The sequence below is a fragment of the Falco naumanni genome, chromosome 3, assembly GCF_017639655.2.
Source record: "Falco naumanni isolate bFalNau1 chromosome 3, bFalNau1.pat, whole genome shotgun sequence".
Taxonomy (NCBI): Eukaryota; Metazoa; Chordata; class Aves; order Falconiformes; family Falconidae; genus Falco; species Falco naumanni.
The window spans coordinates 27,615,282-27,634,158 of NC_054056.1; the positions used below are offsets into that span (position 1 = coordinate 27,615,282).

Below are 18,877 nucleotides of genomic sequence, written 5' to 3' on the forward strand. Positions count from 1 at the left end.
TTGGATATCCATTCTTGGATAAACGCTGTTCTCTGTCATCAGAGGATGCACGTCCTGTAAGCATAAACCCCCATGGCATCAACTCCACCCCTAATGTGGGAGAACATATCAAGACACTTACTGGAATCAGAACATTTCCCTGTGCTGGCACAGCGTTCTGAAACTGCAGGCAGTGGGATAACAGCTGATGTGCTACAGCATAAGGAGGACATCTCTCCTAAGACTTGTCAACCTCGGTGGTCAAAGCAGCTGTCAAGAGAGAAGGTGGTCTGTCTTCAGCATGGTGCCTTTGCCCCAGTCCAGGTGGGTCACTTATGAGCAGAGTGGGCCTGTCACTTCTCCCTAAGAGCAAGCTGGAGCACCTTAGCACAACATGGACCAGTAATGCTGAGCCACACCACAGAGAAGTCCTGCCGCAAGCCTTTACACAGCCTTGAACACACATGATTAATCTTGTGGCAAATACTCATTTGATCAGCTTAAAAAAATACCTGGTTCATAATATTCTTAAGAGCAAGAGTGCCCTATGTTGGGATAAGGGTGAGGAGGGGGAAAGGTTAGGCTTTGGTCTGTTTGGGTACACCTACCTGATTGCTTCAGAAGGGCACTGGGCAACAAGGACAGCTGCCTCCCAAATCACAAAACTCAGCTTTCAGTATGAAAATATCAAAGGTAACACAAGCAAAGGGAGGCAGCAAAGGCACCATGCCTGCAAGAAGACAGCTAACTCAATTTGCTTCCGTACTGTGAAGGCGGCATAAGGTCTCTGAATCGCCATTGCCTCTCCTCCAAACATCTGTTTGAATCAAATCACTGCTCTGGAACAAACTGAACTAGCTTGCATGCAGTGTGAGGCAGGGGCATAAGGCCCCAGGAACAAATCAACGCAAGTTTAACAATAAGTTAAATCTGCACAGGTAAATGATTTTAACATGTACAAGTGTTAAACTCATTCTTTCCTATTGAGAAACCCATGACATATACTCTGTTCAAACAATTACACCATGTTATTAAAAAATCCACCCTCACAGTTAATACTGTATGTATATAAATAAAGGAATTTTAATTTTAGAAAAAGGAAAAAGATAGTGACTAGGATAACCCACAACAAACCATCCCCTTTCCCCAAGCCAAAGCTGATTTTATTTGCCTTTCTTCATTTTTGCAGTCTTTTCTTTCCGTTTCTTCACATGCTTTGGGATTTTGTTTTTTCTCTTCTCTCTTTGGGCTTCTTTAACCATCTTTTTCCTTTCCTGTAAGGACCAAACACCACTCATTTAAAGCCGGTAGGAATTTTGATTTTGAGCAGGTAAATCAATCATTACATTAACAAGTTACTAACATCAATTTATATGGTGTGTTTATCAAGAGGAAGAAATAAAAGAGAAGCAAAGTATAGGAAGTATAGGGTTGGGGTGAAGCTAGCAGCTGCACACCGCTAGTGACAAGGCAAAACTCAAACCAGTTAAAACCTGAGATTCATGCAACCTTTGAAGAAAGAGAATAAGAGGCACTCTTAACTCATGCTATTTACACCTAAGATTACAACAGGATGCCTGATCTAAGTTTTCTGCTACCCACAGGGCTACTACAGTATGTGTTTCCATGCGTCATGCAAAAGTACGGATCCAGTAACTGCTGGTAACTCCAAACAAGCTGATCATCATCAGGATTGGCAAGGAAAGGTGCTACGCTACTGCAGTACACTGCAATTTGTGCCAGACATTGGAGAGCCTACACGCAACTGGAAAATGCAAAGTCAGCATAATGGGGTGGGGAATGCAAGTAATTGCTGCTCATCAGTTGTTCAGCCTGCAACTGAACACATTACCAAAAATCTTAGCTTACAAATGGACCAAAATAAGTTCAAATGAAAACCTATCCATAAGGATGAGAAGTGACCAAGACTTCCCTGTTTCATATCTGAAAGGCAGCAGTTCTAGATTGGTAGAAAGTATCTGGTATAGCACTGCATTTTTTTTTGACAGATAAGGAATGTATTATCTTACCTTTTCAAGGAAAAACACCTAACAAGCAACCCCCCAAATCTTGAACCTCTTAAGCCTAGCAAGTTTCATCCTTCTTTTGCACAGCACCTAAAAGGCTGCCAAAAGCCTCTCTTACCCATGGGTGATACTTTGCAGAAAAGCCTCACCAAACCAGAGCATACTTGTTCTGCAGTTTGAAAAAATGAAACTTTATAAAAAAACCCAAACCATAATCCCTTTGCATGACAGCGTTACTTTTCTTGCCCACAGCAAAGCTAACCAGTCTGTACTAAAAGTACTGTAAGAGCCACTGTGGCTCAAACATTGCCACCAAATCTCCAGTTCTGCAGATGGTGGTCTCAGTTCCCTGGGCATAAGGCAGTTAATCAGGGACCATGACCACAAACCTGACCACTAAAGCCTGGAAGAGCAGCCAGAGGCACCAAAGAGCTACCCAGGCTTCACTAAATTCTGCTTTGCACAGCCTTAGAATTCCCTGCAGAGATGTCTCTTTCAGCTTTGTCTAGGCTACAGAGAGCTATGTTACATGCTCCTCTACATAAATACACCATTAATACACCATCCATAATGAAATTCATTTTCTCTGCTCTCATCCTCCACAACAGGAAAAGTCCATAGCTTGTCTTAAGAAAAGAACTAGCAAGAACCACTCAGAGCTAAGTTTTGGGGTTTTTTTCTGTCACATAAGCAGAGGTGGGAAAAACAAACAATTCCTGGCCAGCTGACCTTTTTGTCCATGGTAACTTCAGCAGGTTTATCTTTGGGATGTACAGATTCTTTACAGCCTGAATCCGAGTCCTCTGAGCTGCCATCATCATCAGAGTCTGTTTCTGACTCGTCTGCCTTCTTTTCAAGAAGTGCAGGAATCTGCAAGATATATCAAGACAGAATTGTATCAAACCAAAACAAAGAAGCCTAATGACAACACACACACATATATATACACTATATATACAAAATCAAAACAGAATCTGCTGCAAAGAAACCCTATGTGCCATCTCCTTTACTACAGCCACCACTGAGTCTCAAGAAAAAGAATGAAAAGTAGGTTAATCCAGAACTAAAAACAAGGAAACCAGAATGCATGAGACTGATCTTTTAGGTCAGGGCTCACAGCACAGCTGTACTGGCACTCCCAAACTAGTTTCCGTAAGTTAAACAGCAATTTGCTAACATATGTGGAAGCCAATTTTTAATCCTACTTGGATCATATCCAAATCTACCCTGGGGGCACCGCATGTAGGCTTTATTGCAAACACAAATATCTACATTGGAAAACTCACTTATTCTTAAATAAGCCTGGAGACTATGCCACAGCCTGTTCCCACCCATATTTATATTTCCATGTTAAAACAAAGTCTACACCACTGCTAGATAACATTTACAAAGGAAGGAGGGGGAACCCACATAGAGCTTCTGCCTTGAGTTATATTGCTACAGACTGATCAGTACCCAACTTCTTATCCAGCATACTTTATGGAAGACTTTCACTGTCAAGATACTATGCCTTGCCATATTTGTCTTGTACTGCAGGGCTGCTCTTTACATGATTACAGCAAAGCTACCCTGAACATATCGAAACCTGTAGTCGTGCTACAATTTAAATTAATTAATTCTCCATAATTGGAAAATGTCTTCCCTCCTCTCCACTTCAACTTCAGAGATCATGGCGATAGCAAGGATTATCATTTCATTCTCAAGCAACCCAGCATCAGCCAGAGTGCGGGGAAGCAATTCATGTGGAATGCAGACACACTGTCATGCCAGACCCACCCTGGAGATAAACGGTCACTCTGCAAACAAGAGGCTTCTTTCATGGTGTCAGCTGCAAGATGAGGCATTTTCTATATTCCTTAAGCATTCTCCTGAAAATGGCTAAAATGAAGAATTTCAAAAAGACCATCTCACCTTCTGAACGCCAGACAAATCCTTCTTCAGACCTGTCACAGTCTGATAGAGAATCTACACACAGCGAGAGAGAAAAAAAAGTTACGTTATCAGAACAAGTCTTAAATCTTCATGCCTACAGAAAATGATTATCTAAAAAAAAAAAAAAAAAAAGCCAAAACCCCAAAACAAAAAAACCCAACTGGAACTCAAACAAACCAACCAAAAAAAAAACCCCAAAAACCAGGAAAAAATGTACAATGTTAGCATTAGTACTAACCAGACAATTTTAAAGTATCACGCTATATTCAGTACTCCATGTCTTGGTAACACGGCTTCGGGTTTTGTTTGTTACTATCAGTTTCCAGAAAGAATTCATATTTCCTTCCGCTTTTGCAGTGCCTCAGCATGTCTACTCACATTATCTTGCTGAATATTCAATGCCATATCCTCTTCTTTCAATTTCATCATTATATCTACATCTCTCTCATAGTTTTTAACTTCAGTCAAAGTTCGAGGTATATAAGCCTTCTTAAACACCTTGTAGAGTGAAAGGAAACACAGACTTACTAATGTACATGTAGTTTCATTATGTTTTTCCTACCTAATTATGCATCCTTAAGAGAATAATCATGAAGGATTTCATGGGTCAGAGGAACTAAAAATGAACACTGCAGTTATCCATTACCATTTGCACTGCAGCATTTTTTTTTTTTTTTTTTCAGAAGCAGACTTAACATGCAACCTCCCCATTATTGATAGATCATGACTAATAAGGCTCCTTCCTTAGCAGGACTTCCACCAGGACGCTTTCCAATTTCTCCAATACTTTCAACTTCCTCTTAACCTGTTTGAGTCCTAAGGTTTTGTAGTCTAAGGATTTTCTCATACATTTTTATTGATGTTTACAATACCTTCAGGAAGCGATTCAATCAATATGCACTGTTAGAACTTAATCTCTTCATGTAATAATACCTGTTTCGACCTACAGTCCAACTCAAAAAAGGTCCCTGCAGCAGTATAGTACAGTAAAACCTAACTGCAGTACCAACAATACACTTAAAATTTGTCATGCAGTCTTTTTTAAACAGTCCTCCAGCAAATGTAAGCCACTACCAGATCAGACTGAAGTCTTTTGCTTCTCTTTTTCATGGTGTCAGCTCAACCCCAGTACAAATTCAGTACACATCGTGACCACAACTGCTAGATTAAGTGCTGTGCAAAGAGCAGAGGCCCTCACCTCCACAGAGCTTGCCCTTAATCAGCTCTGCTCTTCTATGAAGGAAGTGACATAAACTAGCCATGGTCACATGAGAAGTCTAAGAGAAATAAATTGAACTTAGATGCTACTAAACCACCTCTTACAGGTCAGTACCCTTCTATAAGCAAAGGAGTAATTGGTTTGCTACATCTGGCATAATCAGATCCCTCCGGTCAGGTTTTTTATTAGCTGAACCTGAACTAGAAGATACATCAAGGGGCCTAGCTACAAGCAAACATATTGGTTTGGGAAATTAAGTATTTGCTTTCTAACACTTTATCACTGTCAGCTTTTACACATGGTACCCCTTAATACTTCAACTAGTTCAAGACATCTCAGAATCACAAACCGACGTTTTGCTTATCAACTGTACATTTTGCCAAATAAAAGACAACGGTTTTCATTGTTTAGAAGAGGCAAGACTAACAGTAATTTCATAGCAGGAACAAAAATCCTCACTTACTTCCTCATCCACTTTATCTTGACTGGATCTTTCCTCCTCTGTTCTTTTTGATGCTATTTCCATTGCCTAAAGAAATATAAAACAATACAAAGTTATCACTCTTTAGAATTGCATCACTTAATACAACTAACCATTCCCATCTGTGTTTCTCCCCGTACTCCACACTGTCACTCTCAAATACTCAAGCTTTCCCTATGGAAACGCTTTGAGCGACACCTCACGGTAAGTGACGTTTCTGCAAAGCGTGCTTGTAACTGTGGATATGCTTCGTCAACAGAGGGAAAACCTGCTTGCTGCTCCTCCCAGGCCAAGTCGTGGCAGGCCCAGCATGACTACAGGACATAACAGAGCAAGAAGAATACAGCGAGCAGTGCTCAGTCCTGGAACTTGGCTCTTCTCATGCACATTGAGCAAGCTAGAGGAGCACAAGGAAGGGGAATCACATAGCACAGCTCTGACTCATTTAACCTCCACCGTGACAGAAAGCATACACTATCTGGAAATCCACATGCTACACTGGTATTTGGACCACACTCAGGTGGTCTTGACCAGGAATAACATCAAATCTACGCTATGAGCACAGCACATGTGAATCCTATTTCTCTTGCATTAAAAACCTTCCCACCAACCACTCCCTTTTTAAAGAAACATCAACCTGGGAGCAGAGAACTGGCAGCTAGAGATGAAATACGTGGGTGCTGCTGGCAGCACTGAATAAGTTTACCTCCTGCCAGAGTCAATGTGTTCTGCCAGCTGCTGTATTTGGCTAGGAAGTCTGTGCACCTTGGAGTAATGCTACCCTTCCTCCCTCAGCCCACCATGCTCAAATCTGCACTCTTAACCCCATTCTCTATAACAAACACAGTTAATATTTCTGCAGAGCTTCACCTTGCCAAAAAAAGAACTAGTTCAAAGAATCCTGGTTTTAGTAGCAGCTGAAAGAGATATTTGAGTTTCCACAGTTTAGACTTGTTGACAAAACAGAATGAAAGTGTTGTAATCCTGTAATGGTATAAATGGAAAAGACCTGTATACGTTTTTGAAGCACTAGCATAACATGTCATGTACCACCTTCCTTCAATAGCAGGACATAGAGTAAATGAGATGAAGGGGCTTGAAGTAAATCCAATTTTGTTGTTCAAGTCTTCCTACACAAGCAACAAGGCCACGAGGTCTTACCTTAGACAGATAATCATCAATGTTCTCGCTTGTGATAGAAGGATCAGTAATAAACTCAAACAGTTCCCTCACAGTCATCACTGCAACATTGCGCTTCTGAAAAAAGTCTACCAGAAAACAAAGGGCAGAGACAGAAACTTTAATTATGTGTAATATATATGGCTGCGACATTAAAGTGACAGTTACACAAGCCAATGGCCCTGATGACTTGGGAAAGCCTCAGCAGCATGTACTGCATCATATTTGGTTTAGTTATCAGATGACTCTTGGCCATCTGAAAAAAACCTGTTCATCTTCCAGATGCAACAAATACTGAAAGGAGAAGAATAACTTGGTAAATATAAAAGCCAAATCAATTTCAGCAGGAGCCAGCCTTGATGTAGTAGGGGCTAAGAAGTAAACAATTTAAAGACAGGTGTAGCACTTGCAATGACTAAGATGAAAAATGTATTTAAAAAAAATAATGGAGACCTCAAACTTTTGCCAGAGAGAAACAGAAGTAACCACTGAAACACAGTACAGCCTAATTTTGCTCCACCTAAAATGGAAGACATGTTAACATATCAGAATTTTCCTCAATACTACACTCAAAATTGGTTTCTTGAGTATAACCAAATTTAGAGGCTTTTTTTCTGTATTTTTCTATACTGAAAAGCAGCAGTGCAAGACACTGAGGGCTGCTTAATAAGCATTTCCTACTAAAGTTCTCTGAAGATCATTCAATACGAGAAATGAATCACAGAAAGAACAAAAACAGTTTAGTTTGGAGGCAGCTCTCTGTGCCCATGGAACCACAAGTCTTTGCAATGATCACAGCTAGGGCAGAGCACACAGCAAGGTGTTTCTCAGCAGTCTCTGTAGGAGGACTACGCAAAGAAAGTCACAGTGACAAAAAACTAACAAAACACACCAAAACCACTGCAACTCACTGAGGTACTAGAGTATCTAGGGAGAGCAAACCAAAAGACATGAAAAAAGAGCAAGGGTGCAAGTATCTGAGCCAGAAGGGAGTTATTAGAAGTCCATGAACAGAAAAAGAACAAGGAAAAACTAGCATAATGGGTATCAACAAACATAAAGCAACAAAACGCATACGGTTCTTCTTCCACAGACTTTCAAGAGCCTCTAAAATTAGGAAAAAATTAATCTGAAAAGAAAGGGGGGACAAAAACAGTCAAGCAGCCTGCAATGACAGATTTCTTGTCCTCAGGGAGGAACACACCCTACCAGGAGATGTGTGTGTTACACAACACACACACCGACATGTGAAGACCAAATTTTCAAGAGAAAAGTACCATAAAGGTATCCTGTTCATCAAAATAATATGACAAGTGATAACATCTCTAATAAACTACTCTGTGCCTCAATTCTCTCAGCGGACCTGGACAAGTAAGTAAAGGGAACTTTGTAACACAGCAATTTCTTGCCAGCTGAGGAATTCCAGATGCGGATTCCACTCACAGAAGGAAACATCAGTATGTCTGCACAGCCCTTTAAGCAAGGGAAGTTAAGACTGGGGTGGGTGCTGCTGCAGACTGGGACCGATCTCTAATCAGTCTGGGACTGATCTCAGATCTGTCTTAAATCTCTAAGATTCAGTCAGGTGACTTATTTCAGCCAGATGATTTCTAGCAGAACAGGCTCTTCTGAACTTCGCACAGTACACTGCTCCCTGAGGAAGCCATGAGAACCTAGGAGAGGGAGTATTTTAATGGAAGTTTGACAGTTCCTACAGTCAGCTACACCTGAAAGAACATAGGTGAATACAGTTCACCTTCCTAAATAAACCAGCTATCATAACAAGATTTGAAGTGCAGCCCACTCACCATTAACATTGGCACAATCCTTTCGCAGGAACTCCAGCGCATGTGGGTGGTCATGCTCCACAGCTTGAGACACATCAATGATGTGCACATCCCCACTGTGGTACCTGCAAGCAAAAAAAACAGGTAACAAAGTGTGCTTCAAACTCAAGAACCGGCAAACAAAAAAAAAAAAAACCAACAGCAAAAAACCCCCTTAACATATTTCTCCAGCATGCAACTCACATATTAGGACCACAGTGGCTTTTTTTTGGGTCAATCCCTTCCCTCCTCTAAATAAGCTGTATTATTAAACTTAAATGTCTATTACAAGAAATAGTCTTCTTGTGAACACAAAATGCAGTGTTATGGATGGGGGAGAAAAAAAAAATACCTTACTCATTTTTCTCTAGTTGGGGTTTTTTTTGTTTGTTAGTGAGGGATTTTTGTTCGGGGGGGGGTTTTGTAGGGGTTCTTTTTTTCCCTTTGGGTGGTTGTTTGTTTTTTTTGGTGTTGGTTTTTTGGTTTTTTTTGTTTGTTTTTTTTTTTTTTTAAACAGAGAAAGCTCAGATCTGAGTTAAAAGCTGCATAAGTAATTAAAGAAGTCACAAAAGTCAATCACAAAGAATACCCCACCTCCCCTTAAAGGTATATTAGTACTCTCACAAAGAGGTTGTCAATGCACACATTTTAGATGTCATAATTCAGAACAAAGTTTAAAAACATACAGCATATTAAATTCACTGAGATCTGCGTGAACAAGTCTGGCATCTTGGTATATTCTTCTCATGTACTGGATGATTTGCAGGTACAACTCCCTGACTTTAGAGTCTGATAACTGAGCATTCTTCAGCAGAGGAGCCGGCCTTGAAATTACAACACAAACAACAGAAAGTGAGTACGTTTTCCTTCTTCATACCAGTTGCAAATTCTTTAATTGCTGTACCTGATCCTTCTGCTCATTAAGTGTTTCAAGCAAGACAGCACAAGCAGCTAAGTGCATGGAGCCAGCATGAAGGGCAACAAAGCTTAGTATATGCTTACCAATGATTCTGGAGCTCTGTTTCCAACAAGAGCTAATTTGGACCATGCTACTTTAATACACATGCTGCATTGTGTACTACAAAATGATGAGCTATCTTCATGTATGATCAGCAAGCCTTTCCTGCCTTAATCTCTGGTTAAGCACACAACTGAGGCTTCAGAATCATGCAGACTGCCTGCAGTAGTAGCCAGCAAATATCTGGGTATTCTACAGGTCACATGCACATGTAGAAGTAACATGTTAATTTTACAGGCCAAAAGTAATAGTAGGTAAATTCAGAGGGTTGGTTGGTTTGTTTTTAATAAACTTTTGTGGAAAGCTAATAAAAAATATTTTATTTTCTAAGGATACTTACCTATCACCTTTACCAATAAAGCCCATGACAAGCACATGACTTCTTAGCATAATTGGCTCAGGGCAAGGTATCTGGGCTGTATTCAACCTGTAACACAGGAACAAAGCCACAAAAAAATAAAACCAAACTCTAATATTTGCAGTGCACTGGTGGCTATAGAAGCTTTGTTGCTTTAAACGTAATACACAATTAAAAGCTCCTCTATTCTGGAAACTCTCACTTGTGAATAACCACCAGGAAATGAATACAAAAAGCCACAACCATTCTGGCTCTATTCTCTAAGCATTCCTGTGTTGGACAAAAAAATCTTTACACAGTTCAGGTTAATCCTAGGATTAACCTGTATCACACAGTGTGCTGTTACTCAGCAGCAGCTCTTTGTAGCTTTTCCTCACTTTTCACTTATGTCAGACAGAGTTCAGACATTGAAGAGCTTAGAGCACGAGCAGCAAGACAGACGAGTATCTTTATTCCTCCCTCCTCTTTCTTTTCTCTCCCACAGGGAAGCTTAAGACACTTGCCTGAATACTCCAGAGACCCTAAAAGGTAGTGGTAGCCACACTCTAGCAATAGGAGAGTACCTCCTATAAACTTAAACGTTTCAGTTACCTTTGCGAGCTGAAATAAAAACTGGAAGAATCACCTTATTAAATTCCTCATTTCTTTTTCAGCCCATGTCTTCACCATTTTTCTTGGGTTGCCTTTGCAATATCCATGACGAAATCTTAAAAGAAATAAAAGACAACAAGGATTCTGAGCCAATCAATGCAGTATTAGCACCAGTGATTTTACCACCTTTCACACAAGCCCTCTATCCCAGTAAAACAGGCAGAAGCCAAACTCACCTGAATTCACCACTCACATATTTATCCCGATCTTTAAACATCAGAATAGAGGTTTTGTAAATCTTTATTGCTCTGTTCTCTCCATTCGCAGTACTGGCATGATATACATTAGCCTATCCGATTATAAAAGGGAAGAAACAACATTAAAGAAAAACTCTTTAAAATCAACATAACCTTCTCCCTTCTTCTTTTTATGACACCTGGAAAAGATCTGATCTCACCCCAGGCCCTATGTGGCACCCAGCTGAGTAAGTCTGCACACAAGAGCAATCTTTTTTTCTACCAGAGGCAACTGATGGGAAGCACATGAGACTGGGCAGGGGTGTGACAGTGCACACAGGACAAAAACCCCCAATGCACAAGAAAGCTCTGACTCATCCACATTTCCGAGACTGAAACAAGCCCTTGTGTGAAGGGTTAATTTGAGCCTCTGCACTGTTTAGGCCCTAAAGCATGACCCAAATATCTCACACTGACACTTCTATGCAGGGTGGAAGTATGCCTTTAATCAGCATTCAAGGACTCAGAAGCAAACCTGATCAGCCTAGGTGAGTAGGCATTCTAAAACTAATTTATTAATTTACTTGGAAATTTGTGGTTTGGTTTTAATTATCTGCAATATTACTTGAGAACAGCAGCACACAAACATGTCAGTTTTATAAAAGCCAGTAAGATTTAATAGTATTCTAAACAGAATTTTGTTACACCATTTAGATAATCCCATGTCCACTGACATGTGGAGCTGGTCTGATCTGCATGCAGGAGTGTCTTGCATAAAGAATTACCTGGGTTTGTATGGGGTTTTTGAGGTACTGTTTAATATTGCCCGTACACATACTGCTTCCAAAGATTTCAGTTGTAACATACAATTAACATGATCCACAACTTTAATATAACATACAAGTATTCTGAGAAATCTTACATACTTGGGGAAACTTGTTTCCTTTAACATAAATTGCTTTTTATCTTAAGATAACTTCCTACCGATCAAGTAACACACACACAACACAAAAAAAAAAAATAATGCTAAAACCAAGTACTTCGATATATCTTCTGAGCACCATAAGCTTCCACCTAACTTGCTGAGAAAGAGACTATTACGTCATTTGTAGTAAAACTTACTTCTTTCCCTGTGCTAATGCAGCCATTGATTTCTGATATGACACCTCTACTTAGCATCTTGAACAAAATCATTCGGGTCCTTGGATCCAACACCTGAAATTTAATACAGAAAAGTCAGCAAAATTGCTGTTTTTGAAGAGGACAAAACCTAAGAATAGTCCAGCCTTAGTGACCATATTAAAAGACCCACAGCATCAGACTATTCTTAAAAATCAAATCACAATCCAAACAGCAACCACTTAGAATTTGGTGATGCTTCTAGAACAATACTTCACTTTTTCTTTCAACATGATTACTTTCTTTTTTTAAACTAAGCATATGTCCTTGAGCTAGCACTAGAAGAGATGCAAGAGAATGATTTCCCACCCGCAGTTGTATTAATATGTTAAAATAAGGTTTCTCTTGAGATAGCTGCTCTGTTTCAGCTGTGATAGCTCTATGTGGCCCTGGGCCAGTAATAGTTCAGTCTTGCTAAAGAAGAAAAATAGGAAAAAAGCAAACCAAACTTTTTTGTTGTTGTTCTTTGGAGTTTAGTAAAAACTTAAGATGGAATTTTGCATTGCATATATGATCAAATCACAATGCTAAGCACAAAACTAAGCTCAAAAGCATCTGTGGAAGCAAGTACAACCTTCATAAAAGAAAGAAATATGAAGGGACAACAGGTCTCTTCAGGATAACAAGGGGAACAATTCTAAGGCAAAACTTTGTTCCTACAGTATCTCTTTTACCACTGATTCCAAAATTTCACATTATTTGTTCCAGTTAAAGAAATTTGATGAACTAAGGACTTACCTGTTCTACTGTTGCTCTGTCTGACTTGTCTTTGACTCGGTACCTAGCAGAAGTGAAGATAAAATTACACAATCCCACATACGGAGCCAATACTTTGACAGAGTAAAACATGACACTATGTATCAAAGATAAGATGACAGCCTCAGGAAGTAAGGCTTTCAGTTCATACAAAAAAATAAAGGTTTCCCCTGTGGGCAAGGGAAAAAAAAAAAGCAAACAAAAAATCCTAAATATCAGACACCTCGTCTTCACTGAATTATGCTCATTCAGGAGAAAATGGTATCTGTCTTAACAATTTAGGTTTACAAGCTGCAGGCTTTAAAAAAATCTAAAAGAAAAAAAAAAAGTACATTTCCCTCACCAAATCATTGGGAGGAACCTTCAAAAGGCTTCCAATACCTTTCTAGTCCAACTGCTTAAGGACCTCTGTTTAGAGGGGAAAAAAAAAAAAAAAAAAAGAGTATCAGAGATAACATAGTCTTTTTTAGTGGAATGATACCAGTCACTTCTGTCTTACTACACCAATACAATCAGATGTGCTACCAGCAGCAGTGACAGAAGAATCAGTTGGAATGATTTAGGCAACTGATCTGGAAACCAAAAGGTTTAAGACCAAATGCCAGCCTGCATGCAGACTATATACAAATTTTGGTTTTCTTAATAAATTTATTCAAAACTCAGGATCACAGTAGGAAATAAGAACAACTCTTCTGGGTTCAAATTATATAAATGAAAATAGAACCATGAGCAATACTCACATGTCTGCTTCCTTCTGTCTAGACTTTTCCGTGACTCTGTTTATAACAGAGTCATCAAAATTTAGCTTATCTGAAAAACACGTAAGAAGAAATGAAAAAAAAACAAAACCGAAGAAGTTTTCCAAGTTCAAAACTGCCCCTTCAATTCTGCTGCCAGTCGACAGGCCACAACACAATGTTACAACACAGGCAGAGGTCTCCGTTAGCAAGCACAGAAGCTTAGCTACATACCAGAGTTAACACAGCTCTCCGCTCTGTCTGCATGTCACAGTAGGACTGTCAGGAAATAACACAGGTGAGCGAGACAGTCTCACAGACTTGGAGATGTAACACCATCCAGAAGTAATGCCTTTTGGACAACATCTCACCATTTAATTTGTCTGCCCTTCTCTTATCACAATGGAATGCCATTTTTCTGACCACAATAAGCAACAGCCTCCATGATCCTCTCCCCATAATGTATTTTAAATTGTCTTTGATTAATTGCTAAATGTATAACAGCTGCTTATTTGGCTACGTAAGTGCCACTATTCAATCTTCATTTTAGAACCTTTTCGTTATAAAGGAAAACACCACCTCTTTTACTACTCTGTCAAAAGGCCCCCATCACAGCTACCTCTAGCCCTAACAGGCTGAGCTGAGCAGCCATTTCCATCACACAGTAAACATCAAACCACATCAACAAGGACAGCAGCCTCTTCACTCATCACAGAAACTGTGCCTCGGTGAGCTAACTGTGGCACAATGTACCACCCTTATACTACAGGGGGTCGCAGCTGTCTAGGAAATTTAGCTGTGGTAGCAGCTTTGAGAGTGACCAACATCATCACAGCAGAGTTGACACCTGCCTTCCAGCCAAACAGCTTGCTACTACAAAGGAGCAAGGAAAAATACTTCAAATTTGTGTGGTCTGAAGAAGTCAAAGAGGAAGAATAAAAGAAAACAAAACAATCAAACAGCCCTATAGCCCTTACGGAGGAGAGAAAGGTGTATGAAAGCTGGTTAATGGAGACTAAAGGCAACTTCAAATACACAAAAAACATTTTTTAATCTGTCTGGCAGTGGTTAACTCACTTATTTCAATGAGTTTAAGCTTAAAGTAAGCAGAATTAGTCCGAGAATGTCAGAGTGGTATCTGTTTTCATAAAAGAACACAATGCAATTATACTCACCTAAATTAATTTTATGTTCAAATTTCCTTAAAGCCTTGTCTGTAGGAGTAGACATTTTTGCTGAATAGCAACTAGGGGTCTGTCTATTTGCCTGAAACAAAGGATTTGTTAATATAAGTTGCCTTCTCTAAATAGCCCTCTGAAATAAAGACAGTATCATTTGAAAAGTCAGCTCAAATGCCTATGCCTAGAGCCATAAAAAGAAAACCAGAAAGGGTGAGGAAATGGATATGGATTAACATCAGATTCTACTCGATTCAAGAAAGAAAATACAGGTTAGGCATCAGTTAAAATTCCAAAAAGTGTCTGAGTTCAAGGTTCTTCTCCATCTGGGAACAGAACTGCAAGTCTCTCACATTAACACTTTTCTATCTGTAAAAGGAAGGGACATAGCAGACAGAAACAAGGAGAGAAATGAGAACGTAATGAACAGAGAAAACTTTCCAAGATGCTATCTTTTCTTAAAGCTAGACTTCTCCAAACACAATATCTGAATATGATTTCACCAACACTGGACAGCATAACCTCTAACTAAAGGCAAGAATAAATTAGGACAGGTGCTGTGAATAGGACATGATAGATGATGATCAGCACCACTAATTTATCTCAACCATTCTGTTACATTGGTATCAGTAAGAAAACAGGTGTTGAACCTCCAGTGTCCAAGTTGAAGGTAAGAAGATAAGTGTTCCCCAGGGCTCACTGTCAGGGCCAGTCCTGTTTAATATCTTTACTGACAATGTGGATGAGGGGATTGAGTGAACCCTGAGTAGTTTGCAGACAACACCAAGCTTGGGGGAAGTGTTGATCTGCTGGAGGGCAGGAGGCTCTGCAGAGGGATCTGGGCAGGCTGGACCGATGGGCAGAGGCCAGTGGTGTGAGGTTCAACCAGGCTCAGTGCTGGGTCCTGCACGTGGGTCACACCAGCCCCACGCAGCGCTGGGGGCAGAGTGGCTGAAAGCCGCCTGGTGGGAAAGGGCCTGGGGGTGCTGGCTGACAGGCGGCTGGGCATGAGCCGGAGTGTGCCCAGGTGGCCAAGGAGGCCAGCAGCATCCTGGCTTGTATCCAAACAGCGTGGCCAGCAGGACAAGGGAAGCAATCATCCCCCTGTACTCGGCACTGGTGAGGCTGCACCTTGAATACTGTGTTCGGTTTTGGCCTCCTCACTACAAGACATTGAGATGCTGGAGTGTGTCTAGAGATGGGCAACGGAGCTGGTAAAGGGTCTGGAGCACAAGTCTTATAAAAAAAAGCTGGGGGGACTGGGGATGTTTAGTCTGGAGAGGAGGAGGCTCAGGGTGGACCTTACTGCTCTCTACAACTGCCTGAAAGGAGGCTGTAGGCAGGTGGTTGTTGGTCTCTTCTCCCAGGTAACAAGCAACAGGATGAGAGGAAAGAGCCTCAAGTTATACCAGGCAAGGTTTAGCTTGGATATTACGAAAAATTTCTTTACGGAAAGGGTGGTCAAGCATTGGAACCGGTTGTTCAGAGGGGCAGTGGAATCACTGTCCCTGGAGGCGTTTAAAAAACACATCGATGAGGTGCTTAGGGACACGGTTTAGTGGTGGACTTGGAAGTCCTGGGTTCACTGATGGACTCAATGATCTTAAAGGTCTCTTCCAACCTAAATGATTCTATGATTCTAATGATGCCAGTTCTCACATCACATGTGCTTTTCATTCTGCAGAATGCCAGAGCTTCTGTGTCTATAGCATACACTCTAAATTAATCCACTTCTAGCACCTCACCCACCTCCCATGCTTTCTTTTGCCTCCCTCACTATTAAGTCCAAAACATAACCTGCTTCACCCTGGGTGTGACAAGCAGGTACAGTCTTAAAGGATGGGGATGATGCTCAAAACACAGAGGACAAATACCAAGAAGTAAGCAACATCAGTAGAGACTGGGGTGGGCAAAGAAAAGTTGAGGAAGGTAACAAACAGAAGGAAAAGTGCATTGACAAAGATAATCCAGTGAAAGGGTTTGAGACAAGGAAAACAAGCAGAGCTCTGGCTACAACATACATATGCATATGGCATGGCAGAGGAAGAGACTCAAAGGAAGGGGATTCTCTCAAGGAGAAATGTCCATTTGCATTTATGCTCAACATAATACTAACAACGAACAAAGCCTTCAGGTTAGCCCCATTTGCTCTTGGGCACTCTTGGTGCTCACAAAATAGCATTCCAACATACCTGTGGATTGCACCCACCAGCAGCACTGTGGCGCTTCATGAGTCTTCCCACCTCATCATCCCAATCCCAGTCTTCATCTTCCTCTTCATCATCATTGTCATCATCACCATCTCCTTCCTCAGTGTTAACTTCTTCGCACATGCATAACTGGCAGTTCTCAGTCACCTCACCTTCTATAGCTGTTTCTGTGTCTTGTGTAAGTTCACTTCAAATAAATACAGAGGTTTATATAACTACAGATGATTGCTACAGTCACAAAAAATTCAATACATTTATCCCAACAAATCCTTTCACAAGGTTAGCTCTCCATGAGATGTTTCTCACTTCACCGGTGTTTAGGCAAGCATATATGAGGATGGCATTGCCTTTAAAGGATGGACTACATTTAAATTAAATTAAAACTACACCTCAGCGCTGCCTTCTAACTTGTTCTGAAGTTACACTTATTTGGATCCCTCTGACTCCAATCTGATAAACACACCGGATCAGGCCAACCAGCTCCTTCACCAGAGACAAAACGTTCTGCTTGCTGCCACAGCAGATTTCCACCTGACAAGTATTACACAAAATCCCACTGGAGACAGACAGCCAACCTGCTGGTAACTCAGGGCACCAGTGCAATTTACATAAAAAAAGTTAGGCCTAAAAAAGAATTTGTGGGAAAAATGCACCCTTTTGACTTACCCACATCTTAGTGCCTGCAGGATGTCGTGGCTTTCTGCCACAACACGCCCCAAAGCTGATTCTCTGCCAGCATTTGAGATTTAATTAAATGAATAGTAAACTGGAAAGAAAATGGCCTGAACCCCTAACACAAGCCTGTAACTTAGTCACTCCCCAATAAATACAAAAAGCTCCAGGCTTTCAGTCCAACAGAAAACGCGCTGTAATTCCAAAACGAATCGCAGCGATTTGCTAGCCTGAGCAACTCACGGTCCTGCTACGCGGTTTCACAGGCCCAGTCACCACCCGGCGACACCGCGGTGACACTGCTCGCCCGCCCCGGCCTGCGGGCTCCCCCGCCCGCCCCGGCAGCGACCACCAGCCGCTGAGGAAAGCTGGGAGAGCGCTCAGGGCCTCGCCTCACAGGTTCTCACGGCCCGGGCAGCATCACCGCGCCGGGCACCTCACCGCGCCGGGCCCGCCCGGCCTCGCTTCAAGCCGGTGCCGCATGGCGCCACGACAGGCCCGGCACACCCCCCGCCCCGCGGCCCACACCCGGCCCCTCGCCGCCTACCTACCCATCGGAGCAGTCGGCATCATCAAACTGCCCGGGCACGGCCTGGCGCATGGCCACCGCCCGGTAATCCATGGCGGCGGGCTGCCCACTACGGCGCCGGCTGAGGGACCAAAAGCAGAGAGTGGGCGGGACCCGGGACAGGCCCCCGCCTCGGGTTCCTGCGCGGGGATTGGCTGTGAGCGCCTGACGTCAGAAGCGCTGCGGAGCTGCTGAGGCGCGCTCCCGCGCCGCCGCCGCGGGGATTCCGGTGCGCGCTCCCGGGGCCGGCCCGGTGCAGGTTGGGGGGCTCGGGCAGCTCTCGCTGCTTACGGGCGGCGTATCTCTAACGGCTGCGGGAGCGTTTATAACCGAGGGGAGCTCCGTGCTTGTCGGCTGCACCCCCTGTTCTGACCCGCGGAGCCGGGGCGCCCGCTGCCGGTTAACCGGCGGGGGCCTCTCGAAGCAGCCGCTCCTAAGTACGTGCTCCCCTGTGGCACATCTGTATAATATGCAATAACGCAGCATTAAAAATACGGCACCGCCAGGGCCTCTTCTCTTGGCTGGGAATGACCAGTTACGCCACAGATTCATGGTCGTTTTCCTTAAAACATTAGTAATGATCTGCACTGTCTGTAACAGATCAATAGAGTTCTATTTAACATACTCTGAGATGTTCCAGGCTTTCTTAAAATAAAGCTCCACTTGAAACCAAAGGAATTCCGCCACTTCAAGCCTTGCTGGAAGCATCTTAGGTCACTGTAGCACTCCTT

At 42.1% G+C, this 18,877-nt stretch overlaps 1 protein-coding gene across 1 annotated transcript; it reads right to left on the minus strand.

Annotated features, from left to right (window-relative positions):
* Positions 1 to 1,035: 1,035 nt before the first annotated feature.
* RIOK1 (RIO kinase 1) lies at positions 1,036 to 18,263 on the minus strand. The gene is made up of 17 exons (XM_040587403.1): positions 18,130 to 18,263; positions 16,889 to 17,093; positions 14,694 to 14,784; positions 13,522 to 13,591; positions 12,764 to 12,806; positions 11,969 to 12,061; positions 10,847 to 10,959; positions 10,645 to 10,725; positions 10,002 to 10,088; positions 9,330 to 9,467; positions 8,626 to 8,729; positions 6,800 to 6,906; positions 5,621 to 5,686; positions 4,317 to 4,436; positions 3,918 to 3,971; positions 2,736 to 2,876; positions 1,036 to 1,253 (listed from the first exon to the last, which is right to left on the minus strand). The coding sequence occupies exons 1-17, from the start codon at positions 18,198 to 18,200 to the stop codon at positions 1,143 to 1,145; spliced, it is 1,695 nt and encodes a 564-aa protein (XP_040443337.1). The 5' UTR covers positions 18,201 to 18,263; the 3' UTR covers positions 1,036 to 1,142.
* Positions 18,264 to 18,877: the final 614 nt, after the last annotated feature.

Bases quoted from the DNA above. Each gene is read 5' to 3' on its own strand.
- RIOK1 (XM_040587403.1), bottom strand. From the start codon at position 18,200: ATGGATTACCGGGCGGTGGCCATGCGCCAGGCCGTGCCCGGGCAGTTT. The intron at 10,726-10,846 runs GTGAGTTTGGCT...ATTTCTTTTAAG, and splicing joins TATGTGAGTGGTGAATTCAG to ATTTCGTCATGGATATTGCA. The intron at 8,730-9,329 runs GTATGTTTTTAA...TTTTGCTTGCAG, and splicing joins CTCAGTGAATTTAATATGCT to GTACCACAGTGGGGATGTGC.